The sequence below is a fragment of the Labeo rohita genome, chromosome 19 (genome assembly GCF_022985175.1).
Source record: "Labeo rohita strain BAU-BD-2019 chromosome 19, IGBB_LRoh.1.0, whole genome shotgun sequence".
In the NCBI taxonomy this organism is placed as follows: domain Eukaryota; kingdom Metazoa; phylum Chordata; class Actinopteri; order Cypriniformes; family Cyprinidae; genus Labeo; species Labeo rohita.
Window position 1 is genome coordinate 8,221,048 of NC_066887.1, and position 17,728 is coordinate 8,238,775.

Genomic DNA, 17,728 nt, shown 5'->3' on the forward strand with positions numbered 1-17,728 from the left:
ATGTTATTTTCAGCATTTACTAATGCATTATTAAACTCACAAGTTGTTTTATAACATTAGTTACTGTGAACTAACGGGAACAAACAATTAAAGACTGTATTTTTATTACATTATTAGTATTATTTATACATTAACTGTTAATAAATGACACCTTAATGAGAAGAGTTATAATAACAATGCTGTTGTAGTAGTGTTTTTCATTCTTAGTTCATGTTAATTACTGTAGATGACTAATGTTAACTAATGAACCTTATTGTAAAGTGTTACCAAAGTAATAAAGTACATTAAATGAAAAAATATTTTGAGAATATATTTTGAACATTTTCATATTTTTCTTATTGCCACATTGCAAAGAAAATATCTCATCAGCCTATTATTTACAGCGTTTATAAATCACAAGTCTGTTTTTTACTCAATAAAATAATATTAATTCATATTATATCATATTAAATATAATTATAATTCCAGTTAATTTTAATGGGAATTTGTTTGGAAATAGAAAATATTATGAAAATAATGTACAATTTGTCCTAAAACAAGCATTATTAAGCACTGTTTATTTTATTTCAAATATAATTATAGAATTCCTCTTTGTATTATACCTCTTAAATAATAGTGGGAAGTGGAACTGGATGTGTTTTTGTAAGATTCACCCATTAAGACCCAAATTTATTCCCTCCATCATCTTAAAAGCCGAAACTGAATTCTGTTATTTTTCCCCGTAATTACTTGTGACTGAAATGTAAATTTCATGGCCTAAATTTCCATGTTATCAGTTTCATGGACCAAATTTCCATGTCATCAAACAAAAGCGATGGCAATCAGTGTAAACAGTATTTATTTTAGTCAGTTTATCTCAGACACAAACATGTAGCAAAGACAGACACTACAAAAGCAAAATTAAGTCAATAAGGGAATTATTATGCACATACCATCTCATAAAAAGCAAAAGGCTTTGAACTATGTATAGAAACAGTTCTTTTTTTCCCTAAACAGATCAACTTGCGGTAAAATGCACAAAAATATTGTTCATTACAGATAATTTCTCAAGTGAATGATGCATCTTGTAGTCTTTCAGGGCTGTTTTTTCTGCTTTACTTCATGTATGGCTCTTTTGTCTCTTCCAGAATCTCTTAACCTCGCTGTGTCCGTGTGGCGTCACCACCATGACCCTGTGAGCGGGGTTCTGCCAAACCAGCACACCTAAACCCTGCAGGACAGACGTTTTACTGTCAGTACTCTGTGTATCACTGCAGGAGAGACAGCTGCTGCTTATAAAGTACAGGAAGTACAGATGGGAAGATGCTATTTTTTACCTGAGCCCTGTCCCGCAACACTTCAAAATCAGCCTGGGACAAAAACTGGTTGTATAACACTCCTGAAAGAAAGTGTGTAAAAAAATGTGGTGTAAGTACACATAAATGCATCGCTAAGGCATTTGTGTATTTTCAGATAGTGTTTACCACCTCTACTCTAAACCATATTCCAATGCAAATTTTTATTTGAGTTACATTTCACTAACACACTTCTTATACACTCTGACATTTACATTCGAGAGACTGAACCCTGAAGGTCAACCACGGAATGGAAACAAATTCTCTATTGCATAATATCGTCAAGATGTAATTTCTTTTTTTATTGAAACAGAGAAAGCCATTACCAGAGGTTACATTGAAATGCAATGGTAACACTGTATTAGTTAAATAACTGAAATCACTAATGTAGAAAGATAATTGTGATATATAAAAGAAAAACAAAGTAAGTAATGTAAATGTGCTTTGGAACTACAGATCTGGTCTCATATGCACAAAGACACACTCACCCTCAGTAAACTGTAAGCGATCTTTCTCGAGCTCCCACAGCCTGATCTGATCTGTGATTGTTGGGGGAAGGACAGGGGTCTGAAAGACAGAATGACATATGGAAACATGTTCAGTGAATATTTGCACAGCAGTATAGGATTTTCAAGATAAGAATCGCCATATTGCACAAGGGAGACACCTAAGGGACATCTAAGACTATAAGGGAAAAAGATAGAGTGCTGTGAGAAAACACATTTTTGTAGGCCAAACCCCAGAAACATGTTAACATTTCAGCATTTCCTGTTCCACCTTCCTGGGTTTATGGTTAAACGCCTGAAATAAGGTCTGTGGTGAGCGCAAGCTCAAGATATTTTCACATTTAATTCTATGACATAAATACAGTCATATTCCTTTTGTGATTTTTTTTAAAAGCTTTAAGTATTCTTGAAAAAGGCGGTTGCTAACCTGCAGCTAAATGAGACTACAAGGTTGACGGGGACATTAAACATTACACTGAACAGGTAAATTAGCTGCTTTTACAGCCCCACTGTGTTTATAATTGTGCTCTTTCAAGCTATTCTATCTGAAACTTCCATGGAAACTGTTTTAAATAAAGGCTGAAAGAGTTGTCAGTAGCTTAAAGGGATAGTTCACCCAAAAATGAAAATTCTGTCATTTAACTGACTCTAATTTGTCCCAAAGCTATATGAATTTCTTTCAGGAGTTGAAAACAAAAGAAGATATAATGAAGAATGTTGGTAACCAAACAGATGATGGTAGCCACTGACTGTCATAATATGGAATAAAAAAAAATTAATGGCTACCGTTAAATGTTGGGTTACAAACATTCTTCAAAATATCTTCTTTTGTGTTCAACAGCTGAAAGAAACTCATACAGATTTGGAACAAGTAGCAGGTGAGTAAATGATGACAGGATTTTTATTTTTGAGTGAACTATCTCTTTAAAGATGCAGTAAGTAGTGTTGCCAGATTGGATGGATGATATCCAGCCCAAAAGCTCACAAAAACCCACCCATATCTGTCAAAATACTGTGATATAATGTTATTACCATGTCAATCAAGGTTGGTAAGGACCATTTTTAACTCCTTATAAATGAAGAGTTTAGATGCAAAACCAGCTAAAAGCCATCTTGGTCAAAAATGAGATAATGATACTGAGCGAATGCTCCTAACACATAGTATACGTCCATCAAATACTTTTACTTCAAACTCGCTAAATTCCAGCCTCAGCCCAATCAGAAATACCCGTATTTACATAGAAACCTATACAAAGTAGCCAGAAAGAAATACGTCAGATGGATTTAAAGGGCTTTTGTATCTGAACTCTTCAAATATAGATACATTTCCCAGGTAAATGGATCAAATCAGGGCAAATACATTAAAGAGAAATACCAAATATGATTAAAATAGCCTAAGCAGACAAGTCAAAACGGCAACCAAGAAATTAACCAACACCCTTGAAAAAAGCAACATAATTAGCAGGTATTTCACATTCGCTCACACCATGACAGCTAAAACTGTCATTAGTTGATTTATACTATACGATAATCCAACAATAAAAAAGTAACAACAGTAATGCACTTACCTTTGTGTCACACTTTATGTTCACACAGAACTAGAGAAAATCTTTTGTGAAGTACGTAGTAATGAGCCTTCATGTCATCTCGCTCCACAGGTTTAATTCATATTTTGAGAGTTAAGTCACTCTCCCACTCTTTACAGTGTAACTTATCGGCATTACTATTCAGTTATTCAGTTATTCATTCAAATATAATAATTCAGTTATACACTGAAAATCTGATCCATTTCCACGCTATAAACCCGTCACTCATAAATCGTCACGTCTGTCTGCTGATCCCTAGTGATTGGTTATAAGTGCGGCTGTCTATAAGACGTTAATGTGAGCACCAGTCCTCTTTGTGGTGTGCATTTAATAACGTTGTGATGACTGAATGGATGCAGTACATACACACTTGGGGTTGTTTGTTAACCAATTAGCCTATGCAATTTGGATGTTTGAAAACGGCCAAATTGACCCAAAACCAGCCCAAATTTTGTCCACCTGCCCAAGCCTACAGGTGCATCTCAATAAATTAGAATGTCGTGGAAAGCATCTTTTTCCTTCCACTCAACTTTCTGTTAACATGCTTGGATACAGCACTCTGTGAACAGCCAGCTTCTTTGGCAATAAATGTTTGTGGCTTACCTTCCTTGTGAAGGGTGTCAATGATTGTCTTCTGGACAACTGTCAGATCAGCAGTCTTTCCCATGATTGTGTTGCCTAGTGAACCAAACTGAACCATTTTGCAGGCTCAGGAAACCTTTGCAAGTGTTTTGAGTTGATTAGCTGATTGGCAGGTCACCGTATTCTAATTTGTTGAGATAGTGAATTGGTGGGTTTTTGTTAAATGTGAGCCAAAATCATAACAATTAAAAGAACCAAAGACTTAAACTACTTCAGTCTGTGTGCACTGTATTTATTTAATACACGAGTTTCATTTAAGTTGAATTACTGAAATAAATGAACTTTTTCACGACATTCTAATTTATTGAGATGCACCTGTATTTTTACCTGCAAAATCAAATTCAAAACCGCCCAAACTAGCAACACTGGCAGTAAACGACTTCTCAGTCAAAGTTGTTATTTGAAATCGCCAGAACAAACACACCCCTACACAAAAAGGTCACACCCCTACCTTGATAGTTCTGCCCACAAACCCACAAACATTCTATGCAACACAAGCACCTCTCCATCGTTAGTGGACACACCCCTTACTGGTGATTGGCTACAAGTTTGTGTTGGTGGTCGGTCCGATCCACTTTCAACAGCGTTTCTTATCTTTATAGAGGGAACCAGAGCGATCTTAACTTCTGGGCTGGCCAACAAAAATATCTTTTTTTCTAAAGTGCTTTATGGGATTATTAGATTTTTAATTCATAGAACTGAAGGATTTGTTCACTTTCAGAATAAAAATTTACTGATAATTTACTCACCCCCATGTCATCTAAAATGTTCACGTCTTTCTTTCATCAGTCGAAAAGAAATTAAGGTTTCTGAGGAAAACATTCCAGGATTTTTCTCCATATAGTGGACTTCAATGGGAGCCAATGGGCTGAAGGTCCAAATTGCAGTTTCACTACAGCTTCAAAACTACACGAGCCCAGCTGAAGAATAAGGGTCTTATCTAGCAAAACAGTAACTTTTTAACCAGAAATGCTCATCTTGCAGTATCTCGAATTCACGCATCAAGTAGGGCTGCGCAAATAATCGGATGCAATTATCACGCGCATTTTGTCAGCAATGCTGGTTCTGTGATTAGTCGTAAATCTCCATTACCTGCTGTCAGATGGAACTGCATGTACTACAAAGAGCCGTAGTTCACTGACAAGCTACGCAATATCATGTTCATCATCGGAGGCAATACATCTCCAATAATGAATGCGATATTGCGTGGCTTGTCAGTGAACTACGGCTCTGTGTAGTGAGTGCCACTCCATCTGACTGCACGTGATGGAAATTTACGACTAATCACGGAACCGACAGATGCGCGTGATAATCGCATCCAATTATTTGCACAGCCCTAGCATCAAGTAATGATGTTGAAAAGGTCACGAGCAGTTAGTTCTTCGTCTGTGTACTTTGGTTCAAAAAGGTAGGGTAGGGCGAAAAACTTCATCTAATTTTCACCTCCAACTTCAAAATTGTCCAACATCATTGTTTTATTGTTTAGTACTTCCGCCTACATCATGCTTGACCTCCAACGTGACTAAGTAACGAAGTCGATTACTTTGCAGTTTAAAAGTTTATAAATGTGTATTTTTTTTTTGGAAATGACCAAAGGTTTGGCTAGATAAGACCCTTATTTCTCAGCTGGGATCGTGGTAGAGCCCTTTGAAGCTGCATTGAAACTGCAGTTTGGACCTTCAACCCATTGATCTCCACGGAAGTTATAGATAAATGTTTATCTAAAATTGAACTAATCCTTTAATGAGATTTTAAATTAATTAGTTGGATTTTTAACAGAAAATAATAAATCCTTATAAGAACTGTGTTTAATCAATGAAAACAATTTTATTAATATTCATTATTATAAATGAATAATTATTATAAACGATTATTAAACTATACTAAGTTTGTTCAGTTAATGCAACATTTACTTTAAACCCTTTTTATTAGCACAATGGTAAAATTGAAACCTGTTAGCAATTACCTGTTTAAGCATTACTGGGTGAGCTCGGGTCCTTAAAAAGTGAATTATCTGAAATCACAAAATACATGTCAAAACAGCCTTATCACTGAAAGAACAAACCAGTCTGCAAAGCAACAGGTTGTGTGTTACAGCGACGGCACACGTCTCTCACCTGCTGTGCTGTTATGCCGTTAGTGATGGCCTGCTGCACCGACTCTCTGGTTACCTGAGCAACCACCAGATTAGGAAACCGATACAGCATCTCGCTAAATAGCGCTACTAGTGCAATCTGGAGTTCAGAGTCTGTCGAGAGAGATGGAGGAAATGTGTTTTCCTTGACTGATCTTGTACAGCATAATGCATTTTAGACAAGCCAGTGTGAGTGATGCGTGTGACATACTTGTGTACGCATATACACGGTAGTTGGTTTCTACAACGATGAAGCCCGTGTCTCCTGTTCCTGGTGTGGCTCCGAGTGCAGAAGAGGCAGATCCAGAGGAAGGGTTTACTGTGACTCCTGCAGCTAGAGTTATGGCCAACCTGGTGGGGTAGTACCTCCTTGACTTCCTCTATGAAAAGATGATGCAAACCAGTGCAAGTGCTTGTCTTAGACATATTTAAAGTAAACCTTTCAATTTCAAAGCATTTAAAGTACTGAATAAATAACAAGGTGAGATTAAATTTTAGATTTCCATACAATTATAACAGCACTTTGACACTGTCAGTAGTAAAATAAAATAAAATAAAATAATGAAAAATAAAATAAAATAATTACTATTATTTTATACACACAAACACACTACTGTTCAAAGGTTTTGGCTCAGTAAAATGTTTCTTTTGAAAAAAAATTAGGGCTGTCAAACAATTAATAGTGATTAATCACGTACAAAATAAAAGTTTGAGTTTGCCTAATATATGTGTGTGTGCTGTGTATAATTATTATGTATATATAAATACAAACACATTCATGTATATAAGAAATATTTACAAGTATATGTATTTATTTTTAATTTTTATAGAATTTATATTATATATAAATAAAATATTTTGTACATAACATATTTCTCTTAAATATATACATTCATTTGTGTGTATTTATACATACATAATAATTACACACAGTACACACACATATTAGGCAAACTAAACTTTTATTTTGTATGCAAATGACAGCCCTAAAAAATGTATATTTTTATTTAGCAACCATGCATTAAATTTATCAAGTGTCATTAAGGATATTTATATTGTTACAAAAGATTTAGATTTCAATAAATGCTGTTTGACATTTCTGTTCTACAAAAAAAATCCTGAAAAATGTATCACTTTCTACAAAAACATGAAACAGCACAACATTTTCAAAATTGATAATAATAATAATACAAAATGTTTCTTGAGCATCAGAGCACCATATCAGAATGATCTCTGAAGGATCATGTGACTGAAAACTGGAGTAATGATGCTGAAAATTCAGCTTTGATCACAGGAATAAATTACATTTTAAAATATGTTCAAATAAAAACAACAGTTATTTTAAATTGTAATAATTATTATTTTTTTAAATTACAATTCACTGTATTTTACTCTATTTTGATGTATTTGTAATCAAATAAATGCAGCCAAAATATTTTTTAAAAATCTGATTTATTACTTTTGTGTGTTAATGTGTGTGAGCATAAAAATATACATGTATTATTATCTATATATTATATGTATAGCAGTGGTGTGGTGTAGAGGCGCACATTTTAAATAAATGTAAATTCATGTCCCCGTCACATTTTCTTAGTTAAATATTACTTAGAGTATCAGAAAAAGAGAGAAACACTTCACTTTTTTTTTTGAAAATAGGCTCATTGTCCAACTCCCCCTAGTGTTAAACAGTTGAGTTTTACCGTTTTCAAATCCATTTGAATCCATTCAAATCCAGCCGATCTCTGGGTCTAGCAGCAGCACTTTTAGCAAGCTTAGCATAGATCATTGAATCTGATTAGACCGACCAACATAGCATTTCTCTCAAAAATGACCACATATAATGATGATATTTTTCTATTTAAAACTTGACTCTTCTGCAGTAACATTGTGTACTAAAACTGATGGAAAATGAAAAGTTGCGATTTTCTAGGCCGATATGACTAGGAACTGTACTCTTATTCCGGCGTAATAATCAAGGAACTCCGCTGCCGTACCATGGGTGCAGCAGGCGCAATGATATTACGCAGCGCCTGTAAGTGACCGGCACTAAGTTGACGGCGTAATATCATTGCGCCGATATTATTGGCTTTAATAAATAGAATATTGATTACATTGTTAATATATATTTTTTCTCTCTTTTTCTGATACTGTAAGTAATATTTATTTTTATTTATTTAGTGTTCCTTTAAGCATTTTACATTTATTCCAAAATAATAACTCAAGGCAGCAACAATTTAAACAATATATTTGATTTATGAATTATGTTCAGCTATTCTTCAGTAGTTTTTTTAATTTTTTGCATCATCAGTCATCAAAGCTCTGTAAATATTGGTCACAGACACTGAAATTTACTTGAAATTTCACCAAGCTGATTGCTCACTAAAAATTCCCAGAGATTATGTTTCCAGGCTATTTAAGTCTTATTTTAACACAACAAAGTGGTTATATCTAAGTGTGCGAGTTGTTTACTTTTTTAAATTAGTCTTCCCATTATATTACGCCATTATATTGTTCATTCAGACTGATTTGCAAATGCACACGCACAAACAAGAGGTGGGATTTATCATATGAACCAATTACAGCAGATCATAACCAGTCATATCGTGATGGAGGCATTGCCTCCTCTTATGTGACTTTCCCCCATTCATTCTCAATTACCCCCCACCAAACTCACGACACGCTTTAGGGGGTCTGTTAAAACTCAATGATAACCAATCCGTTTTTTTGAGGAGGTACTGTCTCCCTTGCCTCCTATTTTTAGAGGAAAGGCCCTTGATGTATAGTTTGATCCTCATTAGTACTATTCAGTACTTTTATGTGATGACTAACCTTTCTTTGGAAAACCAGACCGAACTCTCGTAAGTGCTGCAAAAATGTGAGCAGAGACTCACTCATGCCCTCCACAGAATAATCCTGCAAGAAAAACAACAATCATACTACAAAGCAAAACATTTTAATAAGCAACCTACTTCATGGGACTATGGCAGAATGGCTTCCTTAATTTAATTACGATAAGTAATGGCTTTTATCTATGACTCATATGTTATTCTTGACATTGTAAAAGCAGCACTCACCCTACCAAGAGTGGAGAAACTCAGCTGGAACAAAAAGGAAAGAATCTCCACCAGGTCCATGCCTCGAGACTATGAAGGAGAGAGATCAGACTGCTAATAAGAAGGTGGAGCCACATTTTCCATCACACTAACTCCGTTTACATGCAGCCTAATAATACAATCAGAATAACAGCTCAACTGGAATGAAAAGTCATCATGTAAACATCTTGAGGGAATAAAAATTACCAGACTGAAAGAAGAGGTGCAAGTCTTGAATAATTCACCAAAGAGGAGCAATTGGCATGCGAGCATCTGTATCTGACAACTTTCACAATCGGATTCAAAAACACCAGTGCAGCAACTCTCTCACCCAGTGATCTTTGCAAATTACTCTCATCCAGATGTCTAGTTATTGAAGGCCATATGTTTTTAAAAGATAGAGACATCATTTTGGGATGCTTTTCAAATTCTCAGCTTTTGTTAAGCAAAGTTAGCAAAGAAAGCATGTTTTTCAGTATGTTACAAAGGCAAACACACACTGTTGTTCCATGCTAAGTTGTTTATCTTTTTCCAACAGCTTCTCGCTGTTATTGCACTTTTTGCACGCGCATAAATTTTATTCATAATTTCAACTGGGTACATATGAATCTCTGCTGTCTAACTAACCTGTGCATGTAAACCTTCTTGAAGGAGAAGTCCACTTCCAGAACAAAAATTTACAGAAAATGTACTCACCCCCTTGTCATCTAAGATGTTCATGTCTTTCTTTCTTCAGTCGTAAAGAAATTATGTTTTTTGAGGAAAACATTTCAGGATTTTTCTCCATATAATGGACTGATATGGTGCCCTGAGTTTGAACTTCCAAAATGCTGTTTAAATGCGGCTTCAAACGATCCCAAATGTGGTTGTAAACGATCCCAGCCAAGGAAGAAGGGTCTTATCTAGCGAAATGATCGGTTATTTTCATAAAAAAAATACAATTTAAATACTTTTTAATCTCAAACGCTCGTCTTATCTTACTCTGCCTGAACTCTGTGTATTCTGGCTCAAGACAGTTAGGGTATGTTGAAAAACTCTAATAGTATTTTCTCCATCAACTTCAAAAATCATTTCAAAATCATCCTACATCGCTGCAGAAGCACCGACCCAGTCGTTGCAACATGAACATGCAAAAAAGATCAAACATCCTTAACAAAAAAGGTAAAACAGCGATATAGGATGATTTTGAAGTTGAGGGAGTTTTTTGACATACCCTAACTGTCATGAACCAGAACAAAAACAGAGTCTAGGCAGAGTAAGACAAGATGAGCGTTTTGGCACTAAAAAGTATATAAATTGTATTATTTGTATAAAAAATATTTTTATGAAAATAAGACCCTCCTGCCTCGGCTGGGATCGTTTACTTTTTTTTTTTTTTCTGTTGACTTCAGCAATCTTTGTTTTTGGCTGGGATCGTTTACAACTGCATTTGGGATGGTTTGAAGCTGCATTTAAACTGCATATTAGAAGTTCAAACTCGGAGCACCATAGAAGTTCACTATACGGAGAAAATGCTGAAATGTTTTCCTCAAAAAACATAATTTCTTTACGACTGAAAAAAGAAAAACAAACATCTTGGATGACAAGGGGCTGAGTACATTATCTGTAAATCTTTGTTCTGGAAGTGGACTTCTCCTTTAAGAGACATGTTTCATAATGTAGGGTATATTTAGGGACAGATCTACTAAACAGGGCAAAGTAACATGAGAGCACTATCCCATAAATATACCAATGGGAGTGGAAAGTTGTGTGTTTGATCTACTGACAATCAAATCAAATCATATCCACAATGACCAACGCAATCTACCAAGAACAGCATAAATTAGCAAGTACCGCAACCTAATGGGTTAACCCAAAACCCACAGAAAGCAAGCCTGCAACCTTTAGCCAAATGACATAATGGCATAACGGCTAAAGCTAATGCTTCTGGTTTGGAAAAGGAGACCAAAGGCCGTTTTCTTTGAATGGATGTCAATGGAGGAGAGGCTTCACTATGCTAAATAAACATCTTTTTAGAGAAATCAGCTTATTATTTAATAAATCGACTGCATATTGGCTAATTTTCAACATGTTTTACACTAAACAATACTTTCAGATTAAACTATTTTTAGAGTTTACACTGAAAAAAAAAGCTGTTTTATAAGAGCAGTCACTGACTTTTTGAGACAGGTGGGATTCAGCTTATGGCACTTCCCATTCATTCCTATGATATCCATAAACGGTGATTGAGTGTCGCACAACTCTGAACTTAATTTTATTGATGTAAAGCTGTAATGTGATCAGTTATCAAGGCACACATGTTCCAAGTTAACCATTACGCTTTCTCCAAAAGTTAGTGATACAGGCCCTCTCATTTCCCAATAGTAAGAAACTCTATGGTTAACCCCCATAATGGATTCGGATCCATTTTGACCCGGAAGAGATAAAAACTGCATAATTTTTAGTAAGGTAACAAAACTTTGTAAGTGCTTTAAAACCCTCAAAATACACATCATTTTATTTTATTATTTTATTTTACTTTACTTTACTTTTCCAGATTTTTTTTTATTTTTTTATTTTTTTAAGAGATATAGCAATTTTTAAAAAGTTACACATTTTATGTTTGGGTCATTTTGCTCCTGGAGTATGGATTAACATTAGGTGGCAAAAACATTTTTTGTTAAATTACCTATGAAGTTATATTAGTGTCAAAAAACTTTTGTAAATATTTTAGCTTTTCCCCATATCTCACATAATTTTGGAATTTAATTTTGTTCATAAACATGGATATGTACGCCTATTGACAAACCACTGCAGCATAAAACATCACATTTTTTTAATCTGAAAGTGAAACTTTATGGAAACTAAATACATTTATTGTGTTTAAAAACTTTTCAGAGTAGTATTTATGTTGTTTTTATGTTATTGTGTTAGAAATAAATGTGTAAGTTTCATAAATTTAGATTTTTGTTATTTTTAGTTATTTTGTCAAAGTGAATTAAATTCCATTCATTTCAATGGGGTTCATACTCTAATTCTCAGATTATATGTTCTTATGAATTTCACACAATGACATACTCAAATAAGACTTCACTTCTATATTGAAAAAATATATTTCAGTTTATTTTTTTATCAGTTTTTTAATGTGGTTCATGTGTAATTTTAAACTTCAAAGAATTTCTCATTTTTAAAATTTATTTAAATAGTGGTAAATGCAGTAATAACATGTTAATTCACATTATAATATAATAATAATAATAATAATAATAATAATAATAATAATTTCACGTTTACTCATAAATGAAAAGTTTCTGATCCGATATAATATAGTTTTAGTTATGATTGTTTTAAAACTAACAAATCTTGGTTTAAAAAACCAAATGGACCAGGAATGAGAAAATCGTATACAGATTTTGAATCCATTAGGGTTAAAGGGATAATGAATCTTCTGCCATTAAACAAACCTGTTACAAACCTGTAAGGCCTTTATTCATCTTTGGAACACAAATTGAAATATTTTTTATTAAATCTGAGAGCTTTCTGACTCTGCATAGACAGCAAAGCAACTACCATTTACAAGGCCCAGAAAAGGTAGTGAGAACATCGGTAAAATAGTCCATTGTTGAATAAAGTTCTTATTTTTGTTTTCAGAAAACTCTAATCTTAATTTGTATTCTAAAGATGAACGAAGGTCTTACGGGTTGGAATGATATGAGGGTGAGTAATTAATGACAGAATTTTTATTTTTGGGGGAACTATCCTTTTAAGACATGCCTTTTTTGTTTTTAATAACAGTGTAAACACCAGGTTTTTGACTACCGCAAACCTTAGTATAATTTATTAAATATTCTCCTCGCATAAATGTTGTGTCAAATACACATGCAATAAGTGCAACTGCACAAATAACTGTGTCCACGGCTTTCATCACCAATTCACTGTGTAAATCCCGAGTGTAGTTTTTTATAGCCTAAAGTGGGGTTGCACTGGTGCAAGCTGTTAGCAAATCTGGCTCTTAATGTACAAACTTTATACGTAATGCACTGACCTGTGCTGTTTTGAGGTACTGCAGAGTGAAGTACCACAGCTGAGACGCTGTGTCCAGCAGCAAGAACTGAAACCCTGCTGATGTAATACAAGGAGCCTCACCAGCCTCACTGAAAGAGAAAAAAAAGATCAAGATCATTTTTTGTCTACCCTTCATGTCTGACCTACTTTAGCTGGTGCATCAGCGGAGTGATGGTGTGCGCTACCTCTTCATGAGCCCGGCCTGTATGAGGAGCTGGGCCAGATCCTGGCTGACGGCTGCGCTGGGAGAACCCACCATGAAGTGAAGGATGACCTCCCAACGCTCCATGGCATAGCGGTCGAGACTTTCGACATCCCTCGCGTGCCGATCAGGACCCAGGTTACTGCCCTCATCTGCCCACGGTTTACCGCTGAGAAAGTCAACATTAGTCTAGTAAATCAGCTTGCACAACATAATGATGGTTCTCATTATGATGTGTTCCTCACCCGCCTAAAAGTGCTATTCTCAGGTTGTCTTTAAACACAGGGTTGAGCACAAAGCCTTGGAGTCCACCTTGAAGGTGCTGACTGTGCCAGAGCCGTAGCCCAGTTAACACCGACACACACTGATCGTGGTCTCTAGAAAAGCAAAGAAACACATCAATAAGAATGACATCACCATTCAAAAGGGTGTGTAAGATGTTTTAGTAAGAAGACTCACCAAGGCTGCATTTATTTGATTAAAGCACAGTAAAAACAGTAATATTGCAAAATATTACAATGTTTTAATATATTTCAACCCTTAAATGCATACCTCGGGTAGCGACCCTCATCCCTCCTTCATTTTTTAAAGTTAAACATCTATTCATCACAATCTATTCATTATAAACAAAATAACAAGAAAAGAAAAAAAAAATTAAAAGAATGTCTGTTTTCTGATTTATTTTTTATAAAAAACTGAACAGGGTCGCTAGAGACCTGAGGTGATATTTATATTTATATATAAATATATTTAAATATAAATATAAGTATATTTATATTCAAATATCTAAAATATTCAAATATCTGATGACTCAATACATGCAGTTCGCCTTTATTCCTCGAGGTGGCATTGTTTAATAGACAATAATGATGAACTGATGTTTCAGTCGTAATTACCGCAGGCATAAAACAAAAGAATATCATCAGCTATAATTGAACTGCTTTGAATGGCTTTACTACAGAGCAGTTACTGTATGCCATAAAATATAAATGCCACTGTCATTTGATGGTGGATGCGGTGAATAAGCTGCCAGCAATCAAACTATTGATTTTGAAGTCACTGAAACAGTAGTTTTGTGACTCTGTTTGAGATTGTGAATATGAGCCAGATGCTGAATGTACTGTAGAAGTGCGCGCTGACGATGACAGCGACGATACAATCATCTGCTCAAACTGAACCCTTCTAAGTTTTAAAAGGTAACAAAATATGCTTTATTTTATTCTTCTGTAATTGTTCTTAATATCAAGACAATTTTTTGTTACTGCAGAAGTTAGAGATCCACCCGCGCTGGATATATATGTCCGGGTTGCTAAAGACCCGAATACGTAATAGTGATTGGCAAAACATTTATGCGTTCAAGGGTTAAAATGTAATTTATTCCTGTGATTACAAAGCTGAATTTCAGCAGCCTTTAATCCAGTGTCACATGATCCTTCAGAAATCATTCTAATATGCTCATTTGTATTAGAATGATAGAACTATTGTACTTACTTTTGACTGTCTTTTTTTACCCACAGTGCGACTGCAGCTTGTGGGAGTGGATGGTCTAAAAACAGCATTCGCATCACATAATTCTTCGCCAGTGATGGAAGTTCCCTGTTTGGAAATGAGAGACAATCAGCATAAATCACAGAGAAACCTCAGCTTTAGTATTAGAATGATATGTCTTAGAATGTATTTGGACAATTAAAGGGATAGTTCAGCCAAAAATGAAAATTCTATCATTAAGGGAAGAAACTGCAGGCAAAAACACTGTTTTTCATGCAACTACACTCTTAAAAATAAAGGTGCTTTAAAAGGTTCTTCACAGCGATGCCATAGAAGAACCATTTTTGATTCCACAAAGAACCATTCAGTCAAAGGTTCTTTAAAGAACAATATTTTTCTTACCCTTTTCTAATCTGAAGAACCTTCTTTCACCACAAGGAACCTTTTATGAAACAGAAAGCTTCTTCAGATGTTAAAGGATCTTTATGGAACCATTTAGACAAAAAAGGTTCTTCTATGGCATCGTGAAGCACCTTTATTATTAAGAGTGTATCAAGTTTGAGATTTTGGGCTTTTTGGTTTTTCATAAAGTGTTTTTTCAGAGTGGAAAGATTCCTGTCTATATCCTAAAGGTCTTTACAGAGAGATTTGTTCATATATCACTTGCTTGATTATATACAAAATTTTATTCCCCCCAAATTTAAAAATATAGTGTTTTCTGTCTGTTCTAAGTATTTTCTGAATTATGGAGTGACAAAAACTGAGAAATGAGGAAAAAAAAAAAAATTAAACAAGAATTTTGAAACTCACTTCATCCAGCGTTTAGATTTTTGTACTAGTAGTGTACGCAAAGCACATATTTCATTAAATAATGCCTCATTTGCATATTTAAACCTAACATTTTAGAACACTTTTAATAAAAAAAAAAAGTTTGCAATTATCAATGTAATCAATCAGCTGGGTAAATAAGGCGATAACTATTAGTTGCTTGTTTTTTTACCCTATTCACCTGCAGTGTCTTGCCTTAATTGCTCACCCTCACGTCGTTCCAAACCTCTAAGACTGTTAATCTTCACAACAACAATTAAGACATTTTTGATGAAATCCAAGAGCTTTCTGACCCTGCACAGACAGCAATGCAACTGACACATTCAAGGCTGCGAAAGGTAGTATGGACATAAAATAGTCCATGTGGCATCAGTGGTTCAACCTAATGTTATGAAGCTATGAGAATACTTCTTGTGTGCAAAGAAAACAAAAATAACAACTTTATTGAACCATTTCTTTTGCCATCATTTTTATGTCCTTACTACCTTTCTGGGCCTTAAACGTGTCAGTTGTGTTGCCGTCTATGCATGGCCAGAAAGCTCTCAGGTTTTATAAAAAAATATCTTAATTTGTGTTGTAAAGATGAACTAAAGTCTTACAGGTTTGGAACAACATGAGGGTGAGTAAATTAACATCAGAATTTTCATTTTTGACTTAACTATCCCTTTAAGCCACATTTAAAAAGTATGAATTTTATTAGATTAGATACAAAACAAATCAAGCTGCACCTGAAAAAATGTGCTGTATGTTAAATCTGTCACAGACTTTATTATATATATATATATATATAAAAAAAAAATTGTGTTGGCCTAAAAAGTATGTTGTGCATTCCTTTCTCTCTCTCCTTTTAATAAATGCCACTTGTTTTATATTTTATTATCTAATCTAATGACATTCATAGATATAAATATAAACATATTTATAAACACTAAAGCCAGATGGACCTGTAGACTGCCAGGCATGTTGCTGGATGATTGTAGAGCCTGTCGAGGATCTCGGGACTCAATTCCTTCAGATACTCGTGCAAGTTCTTGCACTGCAGCTGAACTCGAAGCTTCATCTGTTAACACACTCAAGTCAGGAGAATGAAGAGAAGAAGGATGACTTGCATGAAGAATGACTTACATTATAACTTATTGCTGTACTGAAAGGCTATGGTGAGTAATAAATACAGTGTCATACTGTTCGTGTTTATTATATAATACAGATGTCCAGCATCCTATTGTTTACAGACATTTTCTGCGCATAGGAATCTGAAAGGTTAGTACACCTTCTCTGGCTATAACTTATTTTAAACAAAATACACTGAAATTAAAAGTCAAAAGCTACGAATACAGTGGAGACGATATTTAATGTTTATAATATCATTGTGCTTATTGTTGCGTGCAGTTCATGATTACAGAAAAACGTTCAAAGTGTTTAGTAGCGGTGTTTCTCACTTTAGAAATATATTTAATATATAGTCAATAGGCTTACCTTGTTTCACATGCGTCAGAACCACAAAATATTGCATTAAATGAGGTTTAACATTTTATTTCTTCACAGGCATTCATGTATGCATTCAGTCCTGACAGTAAGGAGCCATGTTGAATGATCACGTGACTGCCGAAACGCGCAGTCTGATTGGTTAACGTGCCGTGCGTGGGGCGGGACTTTTTATAAACGCTACTTCTTTGTAAACTTTTCATTAGTTAACATGAACTAAGAATGAACAATACTTCTACAGCATTTATTAATCTTAGTCAATGTTAATTTCGACATTTACTAATGCATTATTAATATTGTGCTTGTTAACATTAGTTAATGCACTGTATCGAATGTATTGTTTATTGTTCATTCATGATAGTTAACACATTAACTAACATTAATGAA

General features: G+C 34.5%; 1 protein-coding gene across 2 annotated transcripts; it reads right to left on the reverse strand.

The window, feature by feature from the left end:
- Positions 1 to 820: 820 nt before the first annotated feature.
- gtf2h4 (general transcription factor IIH, polypeptide 4) lies at positions 821 to 17,471 on the reverse strand. 2 transcript variants are annotated; one of them, XM_051136746.1, is made up of 14 exons: positions 17,333 to 17,471; positions 16,801 to 16,916; positions 15,032 to 15,136; positions 13,786 to 13,917; positions 13,524 to 13,709; positions 13,319 to 13,427; positions 9,277 to 9,345; positions 9,032 to 9,115; positions 6,414 to 6,582; positions 6,186 to 6,316; positions 6,035 to 6,082; positions 1,823 to 1,901; positions 1,317 to 1,378; positions 821 to 1,210 (listed from the first exon to the last, which is right to left on the reverse strand). In XM_051136746.1, the coding sequence occupies exons 2-14, from the start codon at positions 16,914 to 16,916 to the stop codon at positions 1,100 to 1,102; spliced, it is 1,401 nt and encodes a 466-aa protein (XP_050992703.1). In that variant the 5' UTR covers positions 17,333 to 17,471; the 3' UTR covers positions 821 to 1,099. The 2 variants fall into 2 exon arrangements, with proteins under 2 accessions (XP_050992703.1, XP_050992702.1); XM_051136745.1 differs by having other exon boundaries at positions 16,801 to 16,927; positions 17,333 to 17,448.
- Positions 17,472 to 17,728: the final 257 nt, after the last annotated feature.

Bases quoted from the DNA above. Each gene is read 5' to 3' on its own strand.
- gtf2h4 (XM_051136746.1), bottom strand. From the start codon at position 16,916: ATGAAGCTTCGAGTTCAGCTGCAGTGCAAGAACTTGCACGAGTATCTG. The intron at 9,346-13,318 runs GTCAGTGCATTA...TCTCCTTCATAG, and splicing joins AGTACCTCAAAACAGCACAG to TCTCGAGGCATGGACCTGGT. The intron at 1,902-6,034 runs GTAATTGCTAAC...TCTGTCTTTCAG, and splicing joins ACCCAGTAATGCTTAAACAG to ACCCCTGTCCTTCCCCCAAC.